The sequence below is a fragment of the Podarcis pityusensis genome, assembly GCF_964106645.2.
Source record: "Podarcis pityusensis genome assembly, chromosome: 7".
NCBI lineage: Eukaryota > Metazoa > Chordata > Lepidosauria > Squamata > Lacertidae > Podarcis > Podarcis pityusensis.
The window spans coordinates 64,191,292-64,216,363 of NC_138031.1; the positions used below are offsets into that span (position 1 = coordinate 64,191,292).

Consider the following 25,072-nt stretch of genomic DNA (forward strand, 5'->3'; position numbering starts at 1 on the left):
TCCTCTCTCTACTTTAGGCACATTCCGTGTTCAGTAAGAGGAGCTGGTGTTTACATATTGCAGAACATTTAGGAATTGTTGACCTGCAGAATGGTTTGCAGGCATTTGTTAATAAACACATCTCTGTTGGTAACCTGACCGGTACCGGAAGAGGAAGGTACCCAGAAACTCCATGTGTACCATTCCTGACCTCCTCAAGAAGGGTAATCTACACAGTGGGTTGCATCGAACTGCATGAATGGAACAGACTTTATCTCCTGCCATTCTAACAAGTGGAGGCCAACTGTATCATTTTGCGGAAGCTGCTACATACATAGTGTCCATCATCATATAGTAGATAGCGTGAGACCCACCACTTTATCCCTTTCTTAGCTGCTATTATTATTTTATTTAGAAGAATTGCACTGGCCAGCCCCATTTTAAGTAACAACAAATATTCTGCTTTGCTTTTATGAGAGAGCACCCCACCCCCATAGTTGGATAGAATGAAGAGCATTAACCTAACTTGGGGCTTTAAATCACTGTTCACGTTTGATGAGAAATGTATTTATTTATTCCTCCTTAATGTTATCCTTACTATGTACACCGGGATGAAATGATTTTCAATCCATTGCCAGGTGATTTCCCACACCTTGTAATGGGTTCAGACATGTGGCAATCTGTCTTGGTTCCGTCTGGTATGAAACGCTTTGTTTTAAAGTGGGAGAAGAATAAGAATCTTGCTATGCACAGCAAGGGATATGGCAGTGCCATGGAAAAGTACAAAATTCAAAGATCTCGAGGTGTCCTATGAAAGTACCATTTATATATTTACATACTGTTGGGTAAATCACTGCCTTTCAGCCTAACCTAACTCAGAGTTGTTCTGGAGATTAAATGAGGGAGAGAACTATGTGCACCATCTTGAGCTCCTTGGGGAAAAAGGTGTGTGGGGGGGAAATATAATAAACTTAAATATGCATTTATAGCCATGCAGTCTCAAAACAGGTTAGCTACTATTACCATTAGTAAGATAATACAATTTCTTTGATTTAAGCAGTACGGATACAACTTTGCCCTAGACCATCACTCATAAGAGTTAAGTCGTCAGAAAACAAAAGATTGGGAAGAAAAGTTTTTAAAGGTTTTTGCCTGCAGGTAGGACAGCTGCTATCTCTTATCTTTTCTAGTGATAGTTTCCATTAAATTTATAGGGATCTATTATCCTGCTTTAAACCGTCCTTACTCTGGACTGGCCATATTTCACTTTTTATCTTTTTTTGTCATAGAATTAAATACATGTTCAATCCTTTCTCATTTACATTTTAAAAAATAAAAGAAAAACTGCCTCCCCTGTTTTTATGGACTTTTAACCATCAATCTAAAACTTGTAGAAATGTGGCAGTTTAATAGATTGGTGGCTTTTTAACTTTTGCCCTTTGGAGAGCAATATTTCTTCTCGGCATCCGTAATTAGACAAGCCTGCTGTTCTCCATTATCAGAACACTCCATTTCATATATCCTCCCTACACTTTAAACACTTTTCTGTGCATTAGGAACCATAGTGTTATACTTCTGATGTAGTGAAATGAAATTATGTCCTTTCACTTTCAAATAAATTGGGTCAAATCTTTTATCACAAAGTATTTATAAGAAACTACCCCTGTTGTATGCTTTTTGAATATACAGATTCTTGCACGCACTCTCACGTACACAACCTTCGCATTCTAGCACTCCATGTCATGTGTGGTGGATTTATATCATTAGCTATAGCCCCCAAGCTTCAGAGTAATGTAGAAAGAAGTTAAAAGATTGGAGAGGGAGCTTGATTTTGTAGTGATTGCTTGTTACCGCTTTGCCTAGCGTTTCTGCAGGCGTAACTTTTATTTCCTGTATGGGTAGTGACTGCAGTCATTTCAGCTGCTGCTGAAGAGAGCCTGGCTCATCCTTCACTCCCCATAAAAAAGGGGGAGGTTGGTAATTTTTTATTGTGGTTGCATCTTAAGGATTCCCCCTTTTCCATTCCTGTGTTACCTTGGCCCCCTTTAGGAAGATATGGAGCCATTAAACTTTCCATTTTATTGGATGAACTAAATCTCTTTCAGCTTTTTCCAGTCTCATGATCTAACGTGACAGCTCGTCGGTGATGTCTATTCCACTTCAAAGAGGCAGGTAGCCTAGGGCCAGCCAGCTGTATTGTGGATTCCGTGGATTTGGCTTGCTGTTCCTGCTGGGTGTCATCTGTCTTCTTAGTCTTGCAGTGGATAATTTTTGTGCTCCCCCTAACATCATCTGCCTGAGCAGTTCCTGCCTGGCAGGCCTGTCTGTCCAGGTTGAGCATCAAATATGGTAACCGTATGACTAATCTGACAAGGCAACTACTCCAAAGAGTGCAGCCCCAGGCCTGCTTTGACCAGGATCATCATCACAGCCCACAAACTTCCAACAATCACGACCACGGTCTCAGTCTTCCATCACAGATGCTGCCCATGGACTTATTCTGCTCACGCAATGTATGTCTCCCTTTCTGCTCACCCCCCCCAACCCCTCTCTTAAAGGCTGTCATTCCAAATCTTTGTGTGTCGTGAGAAGTCTGCCTCAACAGGTTTGGGTTTCCCTGCCTGTTGCCAGCATTTGACTCAAACACCGCCACTTGGATGAAACAATCCTTTAGTGGATTATCATTGCTAGACAGCCTGTGGGAAAAATGACAGGACTCGGCATGTTAATCCGAAGATTTTACAATCCAGAAAGCCGCTAACACTAATCATAAATGGCAAGATGATCCCTAAAAGAGAAAGCGGGTTCCCTAGCAAGGCAAAAGTGACACAATTTGTTTAGTAAATCTTCCCCAAAACTCTATATGATGACTACATATGTTGATTTTCATGCTCAGAGCCATAAATATTCCCAGAGCTTTATGACTTGATGACTCTATCGTATGAACTGACAGGTACAGGATCTGCAAACGCTGCCTTTTTATAACTACTGCCTGCTTTCCTTTCCGTTAGAAAGAAAAAAACGCTTCACTGACTAAACTGTGACAAAATTATGTGAGCATACAATGCAAAAAAGCAACAACCTAAATTGTGCACCTGTGCACCAGACTATATTTTATGAAAGCAAAATTTGTGGCTTTGAAGGCCACCTGTTACAAAACTGGCTGCCATTCAGTTCAGTTCTATAATTCATACATTGCATTTCACCCCACTGCATAGAAATATCTCTATAGAAAAAGGCATTTAGACCATCATATATGAATTTTAGCCTGCATGTTTTGCTGTATGACTGCAGGAGTCATACACTTGTGCCAAAATAGCTGTTTCGCTATCGGAAACATATGTGCTCTTTCCTGTAGGAAAATTATCTCTGTGCAAGGGGTAGGGAAACAGATATGAGACACCTCAACATCTGACAATTGGTTGCAAGGTGAAAGTCCTGTCTTTGGATATGAACTGGTGCTAAAATCTTATTTGGTGACTGGAGCAGATAGGAAGGAAATTCTCAAAGCAACACCTGGAAAATTATTGACACTATATTATTGGGGGTGGGGGAGTCAAATGATCAACAACATTATGAATAACCCAGTGGATAGTGCTGCGACAAAAGCACACTACAGAATAGCCGTAGTTTGGGGCAAGTAGCAAATACCACCTGCCTACCACTCCCCTCCAATGCCTGTTTTTGCTAATCACTTCACAGCTGACTCTAGTGTACCTTTCTGACAGCTGCCTTTACACCTTGGTGCTCCCTCCTCTATGGAGGGAAAAACATGAGTATAATACAGCTTACAGGGGCCATCTGTGCAGTCCATGCAAGTGTCCAAGACAACACCAGCACCAAATTTTCTTGCTTCCTATTGCACTGCCCTCACCATCAGAATTTCACTACCCACAACCTAAAGAGATGTTATCTACATAAACCATGCTTCATCTGTACAGCTCATTGGCTTAGGTGAAAGGGAAGTTTGTGCAATATTGGTGTTTGTGTGTACAGCGGACGCTTGAGTTGCGAACGTGATCCATGCGGGAGGCACGTTCGCAACCCGCAGCACCGCGTCTGCGCATGCATGGGTTGCGATTCTGTGCTTGTGTAAAGTGGGATTTAGCGCTTCTGCGCATGCGCCAAAACCTGGAAGTAATCCGTTCCAGTACTTCCGGGTTTTGGCGCGGTGCACAACCCGAAAACGCACAACCTGAAGCGTCTGTAACCCGAGGTATGACTGTACAGTATTTGGCTTTTTCTACAGTTGTTCTTGATGCTCTCTCTTTATGGTTCTGGTGTCCCGGTGTGTCTGAGGAAAGATGGAGAAGGAGGTGGCTAGGCAATCAGTCTACACCTTAAATGTTTAGAGCGACAATCAAAACAATCAACAATGCTTTTTATTTTATGACATGTTTTTACCGTCTATCGAGGGCAGATTCACACCATACATTCAAAGGGCACTCAGAGCACATTTAAAACACATGAATTACCACAAATCATTCACAGACCTACAATTTCCAGCACTCCTAATAAACTACAGTTCCCAGAGTTCTCTGGGAGAATTTGCACATTGTAAATTGGCATTCAATGTGGATTGAGTTTAAAACCCTCTTAAAAGGCTTTCAAGCTGCTTTTTTAAAAAACAACCGTTAAAAATTTAAAACACAAAAACAAGCCACGTGCACTATCACCCATCAGCAAAGGCTGCAATCCTGAGGCTTACCGGGGGTAAATCGCATTGAAGTCAGTGCGACTTACTTCTGAGTAGACGGGGTTAGGATTGCACTGTCAGGCAGCATTTTTACATTATAAAGTCGGGGGGGGTGGAGATAAATTAGTACAAGAATGTAAAAGTAAAAAAATAAGAACACGCTCGCACACAAAGGGATCTAGCTATCTTATCCCAGCTGGAGGCTGGTTTCTTTTTAACTCTTTAACACTAACCATCATGACAGCATTGAACGAGCATATAGGCTTGGATGACGTCACAGCGACCGACTCCCCCCCCCGCACTCGGGCTGCGAACTTCCCTGCAAAACGAAAGCGCGCTCCTTGCGCATGCGCTGTACTCGTAAGGCTTCCCCGCCCTGCTCACACACACACACACACACACACACACACACACACACACACACACACACACACACACTATGGCAGCTGCGCATGCGCTGTCCAAGCATTGAGCCCAAAGTCAGCCCCACCGCGGCGGTTGCTGGCAGTAAGGAACGAGATGAACGGTGGGGGTCCCGTGACCCTCAGCCCAAGTAAAACTGGAGAGCCGCCCCTGTCCGGCGGCGCTAGTAAGAAGCGAGGCTCGCTGGGGGCGTCGTCCTCACATCCTATATTAAAGGGTAAGAAGGGCTCGAATTTTTAACCCTCAGTGAGAGAATAACAAACGCGGGTGGTGCGCATGCGCAGCATCGGTTTCTCAGTCTGAAAAGTTGTTTCCTAGAGCGCATGCGCGGCATAGGTTCTCAAGTGGGAAAGGCGCCTCCTGGAGCGCATGCGTGAACGTGTTCTGTTTGAATGGGCTTCTCTAGTTTAGGCGGCTGTTGCAAAGGTAAAACTTACAAACTTGCCCGGAATGGAAAGGGGCGCTAGACCTGGGGAAATTGGATAACTCGTGAGGAACTCGTGAAACCGAGTTCGGCGGTGCTTTTTAAAGAAGTGTGTAAATAGGATTGCAAAAAAATGGTCATGGCCGTGTAACTTGCATAACGTTTGATAATTTGGATCCTAGGTAAGTTATGCATCTCACTGTGAAAAAATTCTGTGGAAGGAAGAGTTGTATTTGAAGAGGAGATCTAATCTGTTAGTATGAACAGTGGAAACAAATAAGAGCATATTCATAAGAAACTCCTTATCTGCTCTCATTGAGAGAATATACTTTTAAATGGGCTATTGCCCGCCCTTTTTGAAAAGGTTACCAAAAGCTGAGTATAAAATAAGAGTGATATCCCAGGGATGGGAATCTCGTTCAGCCTGAGAGGAGATTTTAACGTGGACAGTTTTCCAAGGGCCACATTCCGAGGCTGGGTGGAGCAAATGACAAAACAAATAAAACAAAACAGGCCAACATACATGCTGGAAAGCCAGCAGAGATTCCTCTGCCTGACTTTTAAGAGTAACTAGCAAGTCATGGCCGTGTATTTTCTCAATTCTGCCAGTTCTAACAGTGTTAAGCACCTAACAGCAACAATAGCCAACCATTGTGCCCCGTTCTTAGGTTGAAATACTATGCCTGAGAGTAAGTCCCACTGAACTTCCTTTTGAGTATCCAGCGGTGCTTGTACTGCAAGTTATTCCATTTTCTTAAAACGTTTAAAAGTTGCCAAGTGTTTGGCTCTCAGAGGAGGATCCATGGATTTGGAAGGCCTTGCTGCAAAGCCAGACCTGGAACAGCTCACTGGCCTGAGAACAGGGCATACTTTGGTAATATAGCGCTCTGAGCGAGGACAAAAATTTGCAACGCCCCCTGCCCAGATAAATATAGGTTTTATTGTTAATTTTGTTGGCATTTGTCCTCCTCGGGAGACAATAGAGGAGTGCAGCTTTGGGGGGAAGTCAAACTGTTGGAAGGTTGCAGCACCTGCTGTGATTGTGATATGAGAAAGACATGCTTTGGGGCAGATGCATAGCTGTCAACGTTTCCCTTTTTTTAAGGGAAATTCCCTTATTCCAAATAGGATTCCTCGCAAGAAAAGGAGAAAGTTGACAGCTATGGGCAGATGAAGGCGTCTGGTTGGGCTGCTGCAGATGCACCACGACATTTCTTCTCTCTGCGCTCCTCCCAGAGGTCATTCCTGGAGGTGGCAAAGGGAAGGGAATGAAACTTAGACAGGTGGGATACCTTTCAAATGCCATGTAGATCATTCCACTTTTTACTGTGCTTCCCAGTGCTGTGTAATACAGACTCATATTATTAATAAGGGACTTTTGGCATGGTATTCTACACAGTTTGCTGCTTGAGCATCAATTGAGTGGTGGGGGTAGGATTAGTATAGTGCTGCCTTGCAAACAAGGAGCTGTAATGTGGATTCAGCCATAGTCAGAAGAATGTTTGGGTACAATATTCCCTGCAAATATTTCCTTAAGATTTTGCATATAAAAGTCCACAAAAATTGTCACTCCTTGGTACACGCCTGATTTCAGATCTTTGGAAATTGCTTAGAGATTAGCGCTGGGATCCTCTAATTGCTCTGAAAAATTCCTAACGATCCAGTCCTATGCTAGGTTATACATGGGTTTAGGTACAACTAATTCTACATAGATCAGGTTTTTAAAATCCCAAAAGTTATGATTGAACTGCAAGACCTTTCAGCTTGGAGAGTGGTGGCAAATGTTGAGAGGCTTGACAATGTCAAAGATGGAAAGGGTGCAGACTGAGCATAAAAACCCCAATGAGTTGAATAAGTTAGTTAGGCCTCTTTTATTTCTTTAAAAATGTGCTACTCCAACTATTTTATAAAACATTAGAAAAAATTTCATTAATCTCTGTGTACAAGCTTTAAAAAGCTCAGTTATTTCTGTTAAATATTATTCTGTCTACAGTTCTAATTGCTTTTTTTTTTCTTTAGGAAGCAAAGTACTGTACGTAGTATTTGGATAGTGTAACTTAATGTTGCAAAGTTTTGTGCTTATCCTTTCATAGTTAAAAGGCCCTTTACATGTTTGGCTGCCGCCTCCTGTTAGCCAAGGGGAAGGCATTTTAAGGGTGATACAGCCCAGGCGTCATATAATTCATTGGCTGTTTTACTGCACTCAAACTTGGAACTAGGCCTGGGCGATATATCCATATATCACCCAGGACTGATACTAGGGGCAGACTGTGATGACGAATATTATTTCACTATAAGGCAGCAAGTCTAGCAAAACTATTTCATCATCATCCTGAAGGCTGTTCCGTCCATGTAGCTAATGGAAAAAGAGTGAAAAAGATAAAGTACAATAGAAAGGAAGAAGAGGAGATGGAGTTTGGGGGTTGGAAGAGAGAGAATATCGGAGAGGCAAGAACCACGATGATTTCTTGCAGGTCCCTGATAATGCATTCATGTTTTTATTTATCATGAACATGTCTCGTTACTTTTCTTATAGATGTTGGAGAAATATATTCCAGACTTTTGGATCACAGACCGGTTATTCAAGGAGAAATTCGTTATTTCATTAAAGAATTCGAAGTAGGTTTGATATTCTATATTTTGAAATAATGTACCTTGTAAATGGGGGAGGGATAGTTCTAAAGTACAGTCATCTTAAGATTTCAGAGAAATGTTTCATGAATGGCTTTTAATCTTTTTTATAAATAATATACCCATCATTTTGGCAAGTAAATATTTTTATAAATTACAACAATTATTCAGTCAGCTTGTTAACATTTCATACTCCCGACTCCTTCCCCCTCTTTCTGTGGTTCTTTCCATTTCTTTCCATCTTCCTGCATGCTCCAAATTATCTCAACATATTCTGTTATATATTCTCGTATATATCTCATATATATATTGAAACTGCAGGTTTTTACATTAATCCTGCCAGTGTCTTAATCTGTTTACAATTTGTTTGTAAATGCTCAATAAACCATTGCAATTCCTTTAAAAAAATTGTTATCTTGATTTCTTTTTCTTCCAGTAAGTTTTGCCATTTCTGTGTAGTCCTTAACTTCTGTATCCATTCCTCTCTCATCAGGACCTCTTCTTTTTTCCATTTTTGGGCAAATTTCTTGCAGCTGTGGTTTCATACATAAATAAATTTCTATACTGTTTAGGTAGTTCTGATCATATAATTCCTGAAAGAAAAGCTTCTGGTTTTTTAAATAAATGTTATCTTAAACATCTTTTTCAGTAAGCTTTAACCTTATTACAAGATCATCACATATGAAAAAAGGTACCTTCTTTCTCTTTCTCCAACACATATTCAATTTGGATTTATACATTACTGCCAATCTACTAGGTGTTAGGTACCATCTATATAGCATTTTCATATATTTTCTCTTAAACTATAACCTGCGGTAAATTTTATATCCGCATTCCATAAATATTTCCACCCATTTCTATATTATTACTAATATCTATTGCCCAATATACCATTGAAGATTTCTTATTTCTTTTGGATTTTCCACAACTCTTATCTCCTACAATTATTCTATTAATGCAGGGTTTTTCTTTCTTCTTTATTTTCCAAGCCAATAATTTCCCTGACTTGTTCAAATTGTTTCTGCTTTAAATATTTAATTTTCCACTCTATTTCCTGGTTTATTATCATTGAAGATTGCGTTTTCAACATCTTGATATCCTGTTTCATTATCTCTTTTCAAGGGGAATTTATTAATTCTTTTCCTTTCCTTTTTATTTCTTGTAAATTGTCTTGTTTTTTCTGCCCTCTTATCTTTCTTTCGTATGCACTTTTTTGACAAGTAAATATGGAATAGATTATCTGCAGCTTTTTGATGTTTGCATTGCTCATGACTCTGTCTCTTGAAAATGCCAGCTGTTGACATTTGGGGACCAGATCTTTAAAAGCATGAAAATCATAATTTGGCAGTGTTCCAAAGCATCTAAAACTTGTAGTTTCATTTACAACCACAAAGACTATTAGTGTGATTTTTCTTTGTTTTTTTTACTTTTTAATAAAAGATTAGATTGTATGGCTTCTGGCCTTACTGTTTATCTGCCCTTTAAGATCCATCGAGATGGAAAGACACACCTCTCCTTGTCTCCTGCCACTGTCTTTAATACTGTCACTGCTGCTGTTTCTAATAGAAGAAACTGCCACAGTAGTTTTCTCTCTCTCCATGTTTTCATGAAGGAACAAATGATAGCAGTAGCAGGAAAAGGCCAGCAGGGGAGGAGGAGGAACTGGTGCAAAGAAATAGGCATATGAAAGCGTTCATGGGGAATCTCCTTCCCATACCTGCAACATTTAAAATTATTCCAAGGAAATAATACTAAGTTCTTGATTTTCATAACCTGTCTGAAAAAATGAAAGCATCTTTTAAAATTACCTATAATGTAATCAAACCTATATTTTTCCATATTAAATAGATACTTTTGGGGGGTTTTGTTGTTTTTAAATGTTGAATATATTTTCCACAAGATGGCAGCAAAACCTCAAGCCAGAGCAGAGGTTTGTGTGGACCCTGAATTTAGTGATAGCTTCCAGTTAGTTTCTGTTAAGAATTGTTGATGAAATGAGCAAAAGCAAACCTTTGGGTTTTTATTTTTTTATTTTTTGAAAAATGAGGTGTGTTAATAATGAGGTTGTGCTCCATAAACATTTTGAAGCATTAAGTGAGAAAGGTCTAGATAGTCTGTACTGTTTAAAAACATTTACTAACTTCAAGGTAGTATCTAAATAACAGCAAATGAACCTTGTGGAATATATAGAAATGCCCCCTTTTTAACTTTCTCAATAGGAAAAACGTGGTTTCCGAGAAGTGCGGGTTCTTGAAAACTTGAAGAACACAACTTTTGAGACAAATGACCAAACTCTGCCAAAGTGTGAACAAATGATGCAAGGAAACATAAATGAAGCTCTCAGGAGATGTAAGCTAGAAATTATTGGTTTTCTTCTATGCCTTTTACAAAGTGTTTGGATTCTTAGACGCTAAACAGCTCCACATAAAGTTGGAGCCTTTATGTAAAGTAGCCGTCAGGTGGCCCTTTTATTCACACCATTATGGGCCATATTCAAAAGGAGATAAAGATGTGTTTTCATCCTGAGCTTTCCCTGATGTTTTAATTGTAGAGGGAAACTGCTGTTTGGTTTTAAAAGCACTTTTCCTTTTCAGCAGTAGGAGAAACTACCATGAAAATAAGTCTCTGACTTTACAAATTGTCCTCCCTATCCCCTCCTTGTTATGGCTGTTCACACTTCCAATACCTGTAAAAACAACAACATCATTCCATTCTCAGCAAGGCTAGTAATGCGTGGGCATGTCAAATGCTGCATTAATTCTGTGCATCATAGTTAGACCTGCATGGCTCTAAGGCAGCAAGATGGGATCTGGAAGGAACCATCCAAAACACACACATATCCCAGGGTATGGTTGAAAGGTACACTACCTTACTGAAGCTAAGCAGTCTGGGTCTGGTTAGTGTTGGATGGGTGACCACCTGGGAACCATGTGTATGCCACCCTGGGTCCCATAATGGAAAGAAAGCAGGATATAAATGTAGGAAAATAAAAACCACTGTATGAAGTTGCAAGAATAAGATGGCTGGAGATAGACACACACAGCAAAACTTGGGAGACAATTCTATTCCTCTTTAGCCACATATTTATAAGTTGTCATGTATAAGGCAGAAAATGGTTGCAGATATTACATTTTTACATAGTATTTTTCAGCATCCTGCATAGATCCGAATGTCTCAACGATTAGCAGAAAAAGTGTTATGCAACATAAGTGAATATTTAAATTAATAGAATATGTGCAGGCACAGAATTTAGACTACCTTGATTCAAAAATCTCAGTGGCTTTTAAAGTTCACTCAGTCATGTCAAAAATATTATGTAAGATGAATCCAACCACAATTTTTTCCTTTATATATATTTTGACAAGGGCATCCTGGCTGAAACTAGACCACAATGTGGTTAAGATACACAGCTTCTCTGTGCAGTGAGATTAAATATCTCTTGTCATAAATGTGTCCCTTAAAATGAGCCAATGAAACAATTGTAACCTATACATCTCAGTACAGGTAGCCAATGAAATGATCAACAGAATCCAGGGGAGAGAGCAGGAAGAAAGAAAGGTAAGGATTAATAAGTTAAGAACTAATGCCGGGTCTAACCTGCAGGGTATTCTGGTGATATTCTATGTAGTTTTTTCCTTGCACCAAAACGCTGTATGGTTTCAGAATAATTGTTCTGCGCCTTCAATCTTCCCTTCTCTACTTTTTCCTTCCCTACACCTACAGCTAATTAGGTTTTGCTATGGTAAAGGGGATTTTGTGGTTTATTTTGTTCATTTGTTTGTTCGTTCTTACTATCTCAGCAGCAAGTGTTCTGCTGCTGAGTCTTAACTTTATATTATAATACTGCATTCAACACAACGTATAAGCCAGGGAGGAAACAACTAGCTGTGAACCAATTAATGAATGCTTTAGCATATGCTAAGTAGTGGATGCCTTACGGTTAAATATTTTTTAACATACCAGCTCTCTTGTCACTGAAAAAGCATGCTAACACACAAGGGGAGCTGTGCTACCTCTGCCCTGACCAACATTCTGCCTTTCAGCTTGCTAAGGGCTACTCAGTGAAGCAAGGAACCTCTTGAATTTGTGGAGGCTCCCCCCACCCTCGCATTCTGGACCTTTAGATTTTCTTGGGTTCCAAAAGTTTCAGAGAGCTTCCATGACCACTGGAGGCTCGCTTTTTCTCTAGGTCACCCTGTGTAAGGTGGAAGGAGACAGCAATGGGGGGAGCTAGCACCCTAGTCCCCACAGCCGCCTCCTCGCGTGTGTAACACACTTTCCAGATGACTGAAGGGTGCGACTATTAATCCACAAACTGCAGCAACATGTTGACTTCGCCACTTTCTAACCCAGTGTGGCTTTTAAGTAAAGCTATTTAGGAGTACAGTGGTACCTCTGGTTGCGAACGGGATCCGTTCCAGAGGACCGTTCGCAATGTGAAAAGAGCGCAACCCACAGCGGCGCGGCGCGATTCGCCACTTCTGCTCATACGCATGATGTCATTTTGCATGTCTGTGCGAGTGGCGAAACCCGGAAGTATCCCTTTCCAGTACTTCCGGGTCGCCACAGGACGTAACCTGAAAGAACGTAACATGAAGCAGACGTAACATGAGGTATGACTGTAATGCCAATCCATAGTTTGCATTCTGCAGACTTCTGATATGTTGCATGTGTTGAAACTGATGATCCCTGAGACTGCCTGTGGCATTCGTACGTAGCCCCCGGTTGTTTCACGGGCTATTGACCCGTACACCTCTAATCTGCCACCGACCAGGTTCTCTCCGGTAAAACACTTAGTCTCAGTCGGGTTCTCAAGTTAACAATGAAGATTGTAGTTTATTGCAAACACAACTAAACTTTAAATGCATTCGAAACACTGTTACCCTTTACCCTCTTAGTCTTATTGTACCCTGTCTCTAACTCACTCTAACTCTTCTACCTCCCCTCACACAAGAACCAATTGCACTAACTGTCTCTCTATTTTCAACTGCATTTTCCCAACTGTCTAAACCTCTGGCTAAGCCTTTTAAAAACAGGTAGGCTCCGCCTCTGGGCTTTTCTATTGGTCTACCTATGAACACTTTCTCTCCCCCTGTACAGACATTTCCAAAAGAACAGGCAAACACCACACTGCCAAACGGTAATGTGCAAGAAATTTGCAGATTCCTGCAGAGCCTTCAGTAAAACAAAAGTTGGTTCTAGAAGCTCACTTTCCTTCAGAATAGCTGCAAAAAAATGTAGAAAGAAGTTGAGGAGAGCCGCCATTATTAAGTCTTCAAGAAGCACTATAAAAATAACAGAGTTACTAGATCCTCTTCCATTTTCTCGCTATGTGGAAAGTTTTTCTTAGAATTTCCTTCACAGCTTGAGAAAGGGGAAAGAGATGGTTAAAGAAACCCAAATCCCTATTTTTCGTGGAACAAAAAATATCCAACAGAATGGAAATGTAAATCTTTCCTGCTTAGTTGAAAACACTGAACATATTATGAATACAGCTTATTGAAATGGAAGTGTTTCATACTTGTGGATGTTATTTAATGAAAGGCCATATTATAAGAACATGTGACTCACTGGAATCTCTCACATGGCTGCACATTGCTTGTTTGTAATACAGATATTCTAAAACCTCAGGATTAGGAAAAACTGTGCAAGAAGTTAATTCTCCATGTTAGTTCTGTACTTCACTATTATAGGCAACCTGTTCAGCTCTTTAGGCTGTAAAATAGCTGCATTGTAAGATGGCTGCAGCTACAGTCAATGTTTCTATTTGTATATGAAAATGATGGATAACAGTTAAATGATATCAGACGTAATATAGATGTAAAATTCCCAATTTATTCAACTTGGCTAAAATATTGGGAGTCTACCACAAGTACACGCATTCCCCCCTCTTCGCTTACACACGAATTCTTTCCTTTAGCCATGATGCATCTGCACCAATGTATACCTTTACCCACTTCAAGCGCTGGCGTCAGCCACTAGTTTGAACCTAACCACAGTTAAAGTTAATATTGGTGCAGATGTAATACAGTACCATGGTAAGAAAGCCCCAAAGAGGTGGTTTCGGGTATGGCTGGGCAATATATTGATATGTCATCTCACATCGGTTGGAAGTCCATGTGGCGATATCAATTTCATAGTTTTTGAGCTGGCAATATATCACAAATCATGATGCGCATGTGTGTGCTATGCAAAAACCACAATGTGGGGGAAAATGTGAAGCCAGCCAATGCCTCTACATAGCTCCATCCTTATTTCAGACATGATTGCAGACACTTTCTGTCAATACATGTGGTAGCAATTTATTCATATATCTGTTAGATTTATCATGGTGATGGCTGTGTGAAGACTATAGGAGATCCACAGCCTGGAAGATTTATGATGTTTGTGTATAATGTTCAGAAATAGCACAATAGTGAGGTGTTAGTATTGGCTGGGGTAAATGTATGTTGAACATAATGCCCCAAACCATAGAATTGACCATGCTCTTATGCCAGTCTTATCTTGTATCACTTTATGCCTTAATTGGAAAGGACTGCTGAAAAATTCTTTAGAACCAGCTTTAGTTTGCTCACCAGATTTCCCTTCCAGCCTTTGCACCATCCTGGGAAAGCTGAAAATTATTATTTATTAATTGATGGCTTTCCCTGGTTTATGTGCATCATTGGACAGCTTAATTCTACATGAACAAGACAGTCCTGTGTCCTGACTATGCTTCACGCTTCTTATGTGTTTATATCTTAAGATGGAGGGTGACAAATACTAAATACAAGGTTCTTGTGATCCAGGGTTACTTTTTATTTTTTAAAGGAGCATATCACAATCAGTGGTTGCCATGCTGTATTTCATGCATTTTGCTGAAGTTAGCTATCAGCACTGGATAAGAGAGGTTATTAAATTGAGTTGGCACTGCTTATTAAACTTTCAAGTTAAATACTGAGCGTTGCCAGTCCAGAGTATAGCCAAGCACTTACTGTGTCTGTCTGGGTATTTATGTTAAAACAAAAACAATTTAAAGTGTCTGATAGGATGATTTTAAAAAGACAGATTTTGCTTTGTTCATTTACTTAAATTTTCCTTGTTCTGCAACAGTACCCAAAGCAATTTGTCCACAGCACTGTAGAACAGGCAACAACCATTTTGCACAGGGGTTACATTCCGTGTGTTGGCGGAGTACGTGGAAGCCCCTTTCACCCCCTGCCCCCTTTTCCAACCACTTCTGGGTTACGGCGATGTGCGCATGCGCAGTCATGCGTTAGTTGTTGCCTGTATACAGTTGCACATACTACGGGAAAAGCGCTAGAAACAGCACCATCCAATTTACAAATAGCAGCAGTGTAAGAAAAAAGGCAATAGTGCAAGGGGAAGCCACAAACTAGATTTAGCTGATAGCAAATAGCAATTGTGGTGGGGAGGGGATAAATCAGAATGAAAGCAAGCCGCAGCAGGGAGAAACTGAAGCAAAAGCATGGTTGGGCAGTTGTTTTCTCACCCATGATGGTGGCAAAGTATAAGGGCCCCTGTTACAGTGAAAGCTGGTTTCCATTCTTGCCTTGTTAACAGTGACACCAGGTCTGCCCTGTAAACTACTTGTCATCTTTTTTGTTATATTTTTGTACCACAAAACCTAAACTGCGTGGATGTTTTCTTTTGTAACTTCCTTTTCCATCTCAGCTTCAGACTGAGAAACTAATGGCTGGTGAAACACGACGCAGAGCTCTGTGGGAGGAGTTTGTGAAGGAGCAGCAGAACGCAAAAGCAGTCGTGGACGAAGAGCACATCAAAGCGATGGAGCGCCTCAAAGAGCAATATGCCGCAATGGAAAAGGACCTCGCCAAACACACTCTTTAAGAAACTCTCGTGCTCAGTAAGACTGCTCCTCATTTGCAGTATTGCTTTTCTTCTTAGTCCAACAACTTCCAATTTCAGGGTTACCAAGGAAGTACCAGAATTCAAATAGCATAGCAGGAATAACAAGGAATTGGGGAGGGAGGGGCTCTGTAACTACTATAATTATTCTTTGGCACTGATACTGGCGTCCTTCAGATGATCAAGCCTTTGCTTAATAAGCCAGGATATTCACAAGCTCAGTGCCATCACACTCACTCCCTTTGCTCCCTATTTCCTTTCAGTGGAGAAACAAACCAGGAAGCCACAGTTAAGCATAGCTTCCTGTTGTGTCTGAACTGGGAAACCATGCTTAATAGCTCCCAAATAAGTGAGAATTTGTAAGCCAACTTTAACTCCATGGACATGGTTTATTGTGTACTGGCTTGCTTGGTAGCCATTAACCATAGTTTCCTGGTCCAGACATAGCTGGAAGTTTATGGTTAACTGAAGTTTCCTGGTTTGTTTCCCCACTCATATGAAGGGAGGAATGAAGGGGCGCTATACAGGTACATGGAACATAAACTGGAGTTTACTAAACCAATAGAGGATTTGATTGTCTGAGGCAGGTATTTATGTTAAGTGTTATTTTAAAAAAAAAAAAAAAAAAGCAAGTCTATGTAGGAACATAAGCAGTATTCTCCCTTGATAATCTAAATTAGTTTCTCTGTTTCTATGTACAACCGTTCATCTTGTAAATGCATCCTATTCTTCATGCAGGGAATTCAAATGAGCTCTTTCAGAATTATACCTTGGCTTTCAGAACAAGGAAGATGGTGAAAATTTAATTTGAGAAATCCTCCAAAGCTACAAAGTTATGGAAGTACAATGCCCTGAGCTTTATGGGCAGACTTTTTGCTAGAAAGCTCACCACAAAGAAATCTGAAAGATCTCTCAGAAGAACTGATAATTTTTTAAAAAATAAATAAATAGAATAGCAAGAATGGGTGACAACCTGAGATTTTCAAAAGTATTATTCCTCCTGTTATCCAGCATTATAGGGGACAATTACTACTTTTTTTGAGCACTGCATGTGAGCAACTTTTGCTCAAGATGAACAACTTCACATATCAATTTGTGTTCTTACAAGGAGATGGTATTATGGAGCGTGATGAGCTCCTGTCTTCACTGTGATTAATCTGCATTAAGTATTAGAATAATGGAGGGAAAGCTCCTTGATTAGTCCTTTGTAACCTAACTTTCAAAGAATTCATTAACAACAGGATGAAAGCCAAGGCAGGCTAAGTGAGGAACAGGAAGATCAAGTGTTATTTTAACAGCTAGGCAGTGCATAAAATAGGAACATGTAAAACAAAATTACTCATTATCTGTGTTGCAACTGCAGATGGCCAACAATGGTTGCCTGTGTGAATGTATGGCTTAGTGTCAAGGCTCCATCCTGGCAGCCTGTTGATAATGTGATTAAAGTGAGCAGAGGAGATGGAATAAGTATTTGTGATTTCTTTCAATAACACTGAACTTCTGCCAAGCTGCTCTATCCACTACCGTAGGGCTGACAGCTTCATCAATCATCATCAGGTACCTGGGCTGAAAAGAGCACTTGCCAGCAACTGAGGCATGCTGGAATGTTGTGAATTCTCTTGTGGATTGGGGGTGGGGGGGCAGGAGGGGAAATGGATGACTTTAAAGCATTTCACACGCTGCGAGGGGGGCAGGGAGAACCTCTAACGAAATTGATGCAAAGCAGTTTTTCAGATGTCTGTGAACTCACTGATGTGGTGAAGTAAATTAAGAATCTGCATGGCTTATTATAGAATTGAATTTGAGGCAGTTCAGAAGGTCGCTCTTGGTTTTTAACTCTCTGTTGGTCTTCAGAGCAAATGCCAACTTTTTGTAACTCGGATATTGGTGTGGTTTTTAAAATAATTTCTTCTGTTGAAGTTAACTTAAGGTATGACGCCACCTGTGTGACCCTTTCATGGGTTTTATAGCACTGAGGCAGGGGTCGAAGGAAATGCCTAGTGCTGTGCACATCTGGGTTCAGCAGAAGCAGCAGAACTTCCTAGAAGATGTAGCTGCTAGTCTCGCACTGTCTGGAAATGGCTGCCTTACATCTCGGCTTTACAATTCTCATAACACCCAGAGCCAACTATTCCGTCCACTCCTTCTCTGCTAAAAGCTCTCAGCCCCTCTTGTGCCTAATTTGAGTGTTTCCCTTGTCCTACTTTCTTCATGACCCCTTCCACTGCTCATTGCTTTTCACCATGGGTCAGCAAACTTTTTCAGCAGGAGGCCGGTCCACTGTGTCCCTCAAACCTTGGGGGGCCAGACTAAATTTTGAAAGAAAAAAAAAAAAGGAACGAATTCCTATGCCCCACAAATAACCCAGAGATGCATTTTAAATAAAAGCACACATTCGACTCATGTAAAAACACCAGACAGGACCCACAAATAAGCCAGAGATGCATTTTTAATAAAAGGGGACATGTAAAAACATGCTGATTCCTGGACCATCCGCGGGCCGGATTTAGAAGACAATTGAGCAGGATCCGGCCCCCGGTCCTTAGTTTGCCTATCCATGCTTTTCATTGTTGATTTCACCCCTTTGCCGTCTCCATCCTGCCTCCTTCAGCCACTCTAATTATTAACCATCCAGCTTCCTTACCTGCATAGTACTTTAATATTTCGTGTCAGTAATATACACCAGGGGTTGGAAGACAGTGAGTTCAAATCTTGAGCTTCCCCCTCACTCCTGCCCTGGGCTCTTCGACAGGTAGGTGTGGTTGCCCACCCATCAATATCCTGACATTACCATGACATCAGATGACCTTTTTTTTCTTCCTTTGCATGCCCAGGTTGGATTCAAATCACACCTGCAAAGGAACTCAGCTGAACCCACTTTTTGGCATGGATCAGTTGTACTTTAGAGTTCCTGGGTGGATGAAGGTCACATTTTAAAAGCGCCATATGAAAGCCCTGCTTTCAAGGAACAACTGGAGGGCACTTTAATGCTCCCTATTGTTCCTTGGCAGCTGCAAATTTACCTGACATCATATATATATGATGTGCCCAATTAGGACCTCTTCCAAGCATAATATATTTCACAGATTGGAGGGTCTCCATGCCTGATACTTGCATTTTCCCAACCTAAATCAATGATATATGCATTTTCTTCTACCTACATCATATTCCTGCTTCTTGCAAGGAAAAAAAAAGTTAAAAGTTACTCCATCCATGGTTCTTCTTTAGGAATCTCGTTCATTTCATTAGTCATTTGTTACAATCGTGTTTGTTATTAATTTGCTGTTTCATTTGTTTTCTTCCCTCCCCCTGTTACTCTCAATGGGAGTCCAAGCTGCTTTTCTTCTGCCTGTAAGTGCTGTGTTCTCTGTCCAATTGGCACTGAATTTTCAGACATTCTGCTACCCCTCCAAGGGATCAGACCTGCCAAATTTCAGACAAATAGGAAAAAGGGCCCCCATTGTTAGGCTATGTCTATGTCTGTCTAAAGTGGCATTTATTTTTAGTCCAGGTCCTGGACACTTAATAGCTGCTCACATACAGCAAACTAATTCCTCCACTCCCAGTGAATATTAAGGCTCTAGGAACCAATGAACAAGCCTAGGGACACGCCATGTATTACAGGAAATAAGCTGTACAGTTTTGGGCTTGTGATGAGATTTTAGTTTGCTTTATGTGAGCAACAATTGACTTTGTCTAAAAACAGATTTAACTAAGAGCTGCTCATTTGCTTTTTTCACCCTTCCCTCCTTAGGTAACCTCCACCAGCATGTATTCCGAGTTTAGAGAAAAACAAAAATAAATGAGCAACAAATTAATATGTGCCAATTTGGAATTCATTTGGCATTTATCTTGTATTTCAACTTTTAATCAGTTGCCAAAATGAATCCGGTTTTTCTAGCATATGCTGTCTTGGGCTTTGTGCTCCCTGTTTCATGTCTTTCAAACTTCCTAGAACCTCTTCTCATCATTCCCCTTAGTCTGCCCGTACCAGAAATAAAGTTCATCCCGTCTCTAAAGGCATTTTGTCCAAGAAGAGCCAAAACAGTCTTTCACTTCCTTCACAAAACCCAGACAGTTTTTGAAAATTCTGTTGTCTGCATTTTCGTTCCCTCAGTACTTAAAATGCTTGTGGACATTCAGCGACAGCACAGCAGCTCAGCCAACCATTGGCAGAGATTTTAACTGCCATGAGATCTCACAGCACATTACAATATGTATGTGCAAACTGGCAAGAGTTCTTATGCCGGCAACATCTTTGGTAGCAGCAGTCAGGTTAAAATGTTAGGATGAAGAGGCCAATGTTATGTACTGAAGTTCTCACCCTGGGCCAGCAGGGGGATACTGTAGATAGTTTTCACTCAGGTCCACATATGCAAAAAAGGGATTGAAACTGATGTTCAGTGATTGGATAGTTACAGAAAGTGTTACAGTTGCATTGTAGTGGAGCTCTATATAAGCAGGCTGGCTGAACCCTTCAGTTCAATTCTGTTCTGGCCTGTGAATAAATAAGAGCTGTTTGAAGAATCGCTGTGTCGTCTGATATGTTCACCCACAACTTAACAGCCACCATTTAAAATGGGTCAAAATTGACCACCCATGGTTGGTAGAATTTTCAAAGGAACCTAACAGACAAGGTTCTCTGTCCTCATTTCTTAGTGTTAACACAGGTTCTTTGAACTCAGTACCTGATATAACTTCCAAGAGTGTTTGATACTACACCCTAAAATATACATAGCAGGGTGGATTTGATTTAAATCAAATTGATTTAAATCACGATTTAAATCACTAGTCAGTAAGACGTGATTTATTTATTTATTTTACAGAAAGACTCATTCTTGCTGGTATAATCTTAGTATTTACAACCATATGAAGGTTTCATTTTTTGGAGTAATAAATTTTCAGAGTAGTTTTTACAGTTACATCAAAAATTACTGATTTGGTTATGCTATTAGAAATACATTGACAGATAATTATGAAATTATTGTGAGGTTTAATAAGTTAACTGTTTATATTTGGACACCTTTTCTGCTGTACTTTATTGGAAGGAGAAAAATAATCATTGCCTTAATAACAATTTAAACAATTTATTTAACTAAAACAATAACATTGTAGCATATGTATCCATGTTTGTTAACTGATGTGGTTAAACAATGTTTTAAAAACCTTAGACTGAGTTTTAGCACACATGAAATACTTAAAACAAATCCTTATTTCCTGATGAAAAGCCTTTGGACTATAATGTAACTTAAATAGAAAACTATCTTCAGAAAGATTTTTCCTCCAAAAGCATTTTATTGAAAAAATCCAATTTAAATAAAACCAACCCAATTCAAATAAAAAAAACCCCTGATTATATTTCACCATCAGTCCCCTCTGAACTCACCAACTGCATTTGCTGTGGGAGGGAATGGTGCTTCTACTGGGCAAATGACCCTAGATGAATCGTGTCCTTGTATTCTGTCAATAAAGTCTAGTATTTCATTGTGACTTTTACTGGCAGTGTAAAGGAAGCTGTTTCTTGTTTTGTTATTGTTTGCTCAACACTTTTTATGCAAAAACAAGAAAAAATATGAAGAAAACAGACTGTGATCAGTCTGCTTGTGAAAATTGCTCAGCCTGCTGACATAATAGTCAGTCACTTGATATCATTGTTATATGATTTGTTGCTCACCAGCAGGTGTCAGTATGAGCATTGAAGGTCCTATGCGCATCTGAGATGTACTTATCTGCATTCAAACCAGTTCTAACATCCCAGCCTTCAAACATTACTTAGAAGCAGTGCTTCTCTTCTAGAAAATGAAAAAGGTGTAGGTACCCCAGGAAAAAAGCACTGCTTAGAAGGAAGTCCCATTTCAGCTTCCTTTTAAGGACATCTTTATACCATTTTTTTTGGGGGGGGGGGTGCTTTTTTGTCTTGAAGTAATCTAGGATAAGGTTAAGTTTGCCTGTTGTTGCTAACTTTAGTCTTCAGTTATTTGCTTTCTAGACCTTGAATGAGAGACCCTAGAGAAGCAACATGTGAAGAATTCTGCTTACTAAAACCAGCATAAAGAACCAGAACTCAAGTGTCTTTGATGGTGTGGATTGGTAGCCTCTGGCCAGTGAAGAATGTCACTGAGAGGTGATTTGCTTGTTTGTACTTCTGACTGTTTCTCTACATATAGCAATCACCCACCTACAGTCTGAAGTGGTAAAGTCTACAGATTTTGCCAGCTGGCTCCTCCTCCTCACTCTGCATGAGCTGTTCTCAAATAATTGTTTTCCTTGTTCCTTTCCTACAATATCCGTGTTCATTCCTACATTGTTCGCAATGGAAGGCTTGGTAAAAGATGTATTCCCCATCCTTTCAATATCTGTTTTTCAGCCAGGGATCTGTGAGCATCCTTGAAGGGCTCTGGGGGGGGGGGAGCCCCAAAAATTGCAATTGCAGGGAGGCTGCAATTCTCTGCCAACTTATTTGGGAGTGGGTCTTAGTGAAACCAATTGGACTTCCTTCTGGATAAAAATGTACAGGAGCAGGATGTCCAAGTTGTCATCATTTGTTCACATGACCACAGGAGACTAGGGTTAGACACATCACAGTTTACTTCACTTTAACCCACATTTAAGATTCTACCAATTCAACACTAAAGAAAGCTGCTTACTTCTTGAGGGGGATTTACTGATTGCTTATACCTGCTTTTGCAACATTGAGAAAATAATGCAGGAGTTTGGTTCCTACTCCTCTTTGACAAGCACCACATATTCATGCACTGTTCTTGCAATGACTCCTGTCACAGGGCCAGATCATCCAGTTTCTAATCTGAAAAAAAACTTCGGGTTGTATTCAATCAAGTTTATCCCATTAACAGAAGGATTTCCACTTGTGCAGCAGACATTCCCCTACTTCTATCCCACCCCGTACACCCCTCAAGTATGTTTTGAGAGTTCCCCCAACCCTCCAGATGGGGGGGGGCAACAGGTAGAGGAGGAGAAGGGGAAGTTCTGTTGCACTAGCAGAAGTTCTTGGATTGATGGGAAGACTTCATTGGATACAGTCCTACATATAGTGGATCAATAAGCTTCACTGAGTGCATGACATAATGCTTTATGTGTGGAATGGAGAAATGGAGCTGGGTGTTAGCACCGCAGTATCATACTGTACCAGAAAGTAAGGCAATGCTGGCATGGCAAAGAGCTGCAGTGTGGGCTCTTTCCATGTGACTTGGGGCTCCTCACATTATCTGGTACAGGAAGAATTCAGTAGCCCCTGTACCGCAAGAATAACATCACAAGACTGAGCGAAATCAGTTTTCTGATTTAGATGACCAGCTGGCATGCCATACAAAGTTACCCAGCTAGAACTGAGTTGTTGAACTATAATTGTCCTAATGTCCCTACTGAAATTATTTTCCTTTGAACTACCCATGAAAACGATTTTGCACAATTGTCATTCTTATTACTCATAATGTCTTGTTTGTTAGGATCACATAGAAAAGTTCTGATTTGTCCCAGAGGCACGTTCTGGTTGTAGCTGATATCCCATTGTATAAACGACCTTTTTAAGTCTAATATAATAGGTTTTGTTTTGGGGGTGCTTTTTCTTTTCTTTTTTTTCCTGTTGCTTGCATGCCGTCTGAAATACTTTCGGTCGCATGAACAATTTGTCTGGGACAAAGTCTTATCTACAGAAAGTCTGATTCAGCTTCAGAGACTTAAGACTACATGGTCTTGTTGTGTTTGTTTCTTTTTTAAAAAAGAATACATATGTGTATGTGCGCCTTGTTAAAAAACATTGCTGCCCCCATCTAGGAACAATACAACACTCACATCATTTCCTGAAAAACGTGTAGAGTTGGAAGGCAATTATCTACTTACCAAACAAGCTAAAACAACAGTTCCTGATATTCTTCTGAAATATTTCAACTTCCCAAGAATCCGGAAAAAATAGTTCCATGAGATGGTGCTATGAATGAAGGTATGACATTTCAGTTTCCTTCGCTTGGAATTTGACATCTCAGGGCAATAGATTACTGTGTATTTGGCACTGGTGAGGGAGGAGATATCAAGTGAGGTGTGGGCAGAGTGACTGCAAATGACACGTTATTTTTCTTCAGTACAGGAACAATGAACCGTTTGTATATGTTTCTCTCTTACAGTGACAGGCATATAGCTTCTTTCTTGGTGGCCTTTGAGCAACATCATCTGAACCACCAGCAAGAGAAACAGGAACCACATGATGAAATAGTTCAGTAGCAATAGACACCCATCTTTTGTTTGTATCTGCATAAAGTAAAATTAATAAATAAACTGTAAACTGAATATAGTGGGGAAATAATTTGGGGAAACAACATTAAGAAGACAGATGGTTTTCTTTTTGTTTTCTTTCTAGCAGTTCAACAGCATTCCCTTTGTGATATTATAAAACGTGACCCTCCATCTGGATGGGGTGGTCAGGGGTGATGGGAGTTGTGACATGCCCAAAATTGTTGGATTACAAGTTCCTCAGCCTTGTTACAAAGTAAAATAGGACAGCATGGTATAAATACTGCTTTTACAGTCTCACATATGGGGTGTATTCTCAGTCTTTAGAAATCATTAGCTATTAATTGAAACTGCAATAGTATTTTGAGTGACACTCTTCTACAATGGACATTCAAAGGGAATGCAAGGGTGATTTGCAAAGACGTCTGCTTCAAGCTCAGCTTCTCTGTTTCCTTATTAACAACTTCCTTTTTGTATCTGTGGAACATGCCCTTGCTAGACTGACATCCCAGAAAAGGAGAAGGTCAGATTAGTTTACTGGTTACAGTATTTGGCTTTTGTGGGTTGCATTGCTGAGTTTTGCTTAACGCTTTGTTTGCAGGCCATGTGCAGCTCTAGAACTTGTTGGCACCAGTTGGTCCTTTTGGCTGGCAGATTCCTGGTAGAGAGTTAGGCAAATGAAGTCTGAAAGAGTGAACACCTTGTTTGCTGCAGATGGTTTTTTAAGGTCATGTTTGACTCATTAGTGTTGCTTCAAACCTTTTGCTTTTCCTACATGGAAAGCACTTCAGTATGGGACATGG

At 40.3% G+C, this 25,072-nt stretch overlaps 1 protein-coding gene and 1 long non-coding RNA gene across 6 annotated transcripts in view; one reads left to right on the top strand and one right to left on the bottom strand.

Moving 5' to 3' along the window:
- The window catches only part of LOC308482091, a 50,576-nt gene extending 45,371 nt beyond the window's left edge, over nucleotides 1-5,205 (bottom strand). The window contains exons 1-3 of the long non-coding RNA XR_013988988.1: nucleotides 5,096-5,205; nucleotides 4,909-5,051; nucleotides 4,134-4,273 (exon numbers count right to left, since the gene is read on the bottom strand). This is a non-coding gene — a long non-coding RNA (uncharacterized lncRNA). The remainder of the gene's footprint in view (nucleotides 1-4,133; nucleotides 4,274-4,908; nucleotides 5,052-5,095) is intronic.
- Nucleotides 5,119-24,326, top strand: BLOC1S5 (biogenesis of lysosomal organelles complex 1 subunit 5). 5 transcript variants are annotated; one of them, XR_013988928.1, is made up of 8 exons: nucleotides 5,119-5,315; nucleotides 8,059-8,141; nucleotides 10,373-10,502; nucleotides 11,653-11,711; nucleotides 15,828-16,020; nucleotides 21,997-22,146; nucleotides 23,817-23,982; nucleotides 24,164-24,326. XR_013988928.1 is itself a non-coding variant. In XM_081015018.1 (6 exons), exons 1-5 carry the CDS (start codon nucleotides 5,195-5,197, stop codon nucleotides 16,002-16,004), a joined length of 570 nt encoding a protein of 189 aa, XP_080871144.1. In that variant the 5' UTR covers nucleotides 5,119-5,194; the 3' UTR covers nucleotides 16,005-16,020; nucleotides 16,761-20,549. The 5 variants fall into 5 exon arrangements, 2 of the variants coding, with proteins under 2 accessions (XP_080871144.1, XP_080871143.1); XR_013988929.1 differs by having other exon boundaries at nucleotides 22,012-22,146; XR_013988930.1 differs by lacking the exon at nucleotides 21,997-22,146.
- The last annotated feature ends 746 nt before the right edge of the window (nucleotides 24,327-25,072 follow it).

What these genes read in the sequence shown, in the direction of transcription:
- BLOC1S5 (XM_081015018.1), top strand. Translation starts at nt 5,195, where the DNA reads ATGAACGGTGGGGGTCCCGTGACCCTCAGCCCAAGTAAAACTGGAGAG. An exon ending in AAATGAAGCTCTCAGGAGAT is followed by an intron (nt 10,503 to 11,652) that starts GTAAGCTAGAAA and finishes TATACATCTCAG; the next exon opens with TACAGGTAGCCAATGAAATG. An exon ending in GAGAGCAGGAAGAAAGAAAG is followed by an intron (nt 11,712 to 15,827) that starts GTAAGGATTAAT and finishes TTTCCATCTCAG; the next exon opens with CTTCAGACTGAGAAACTAAT.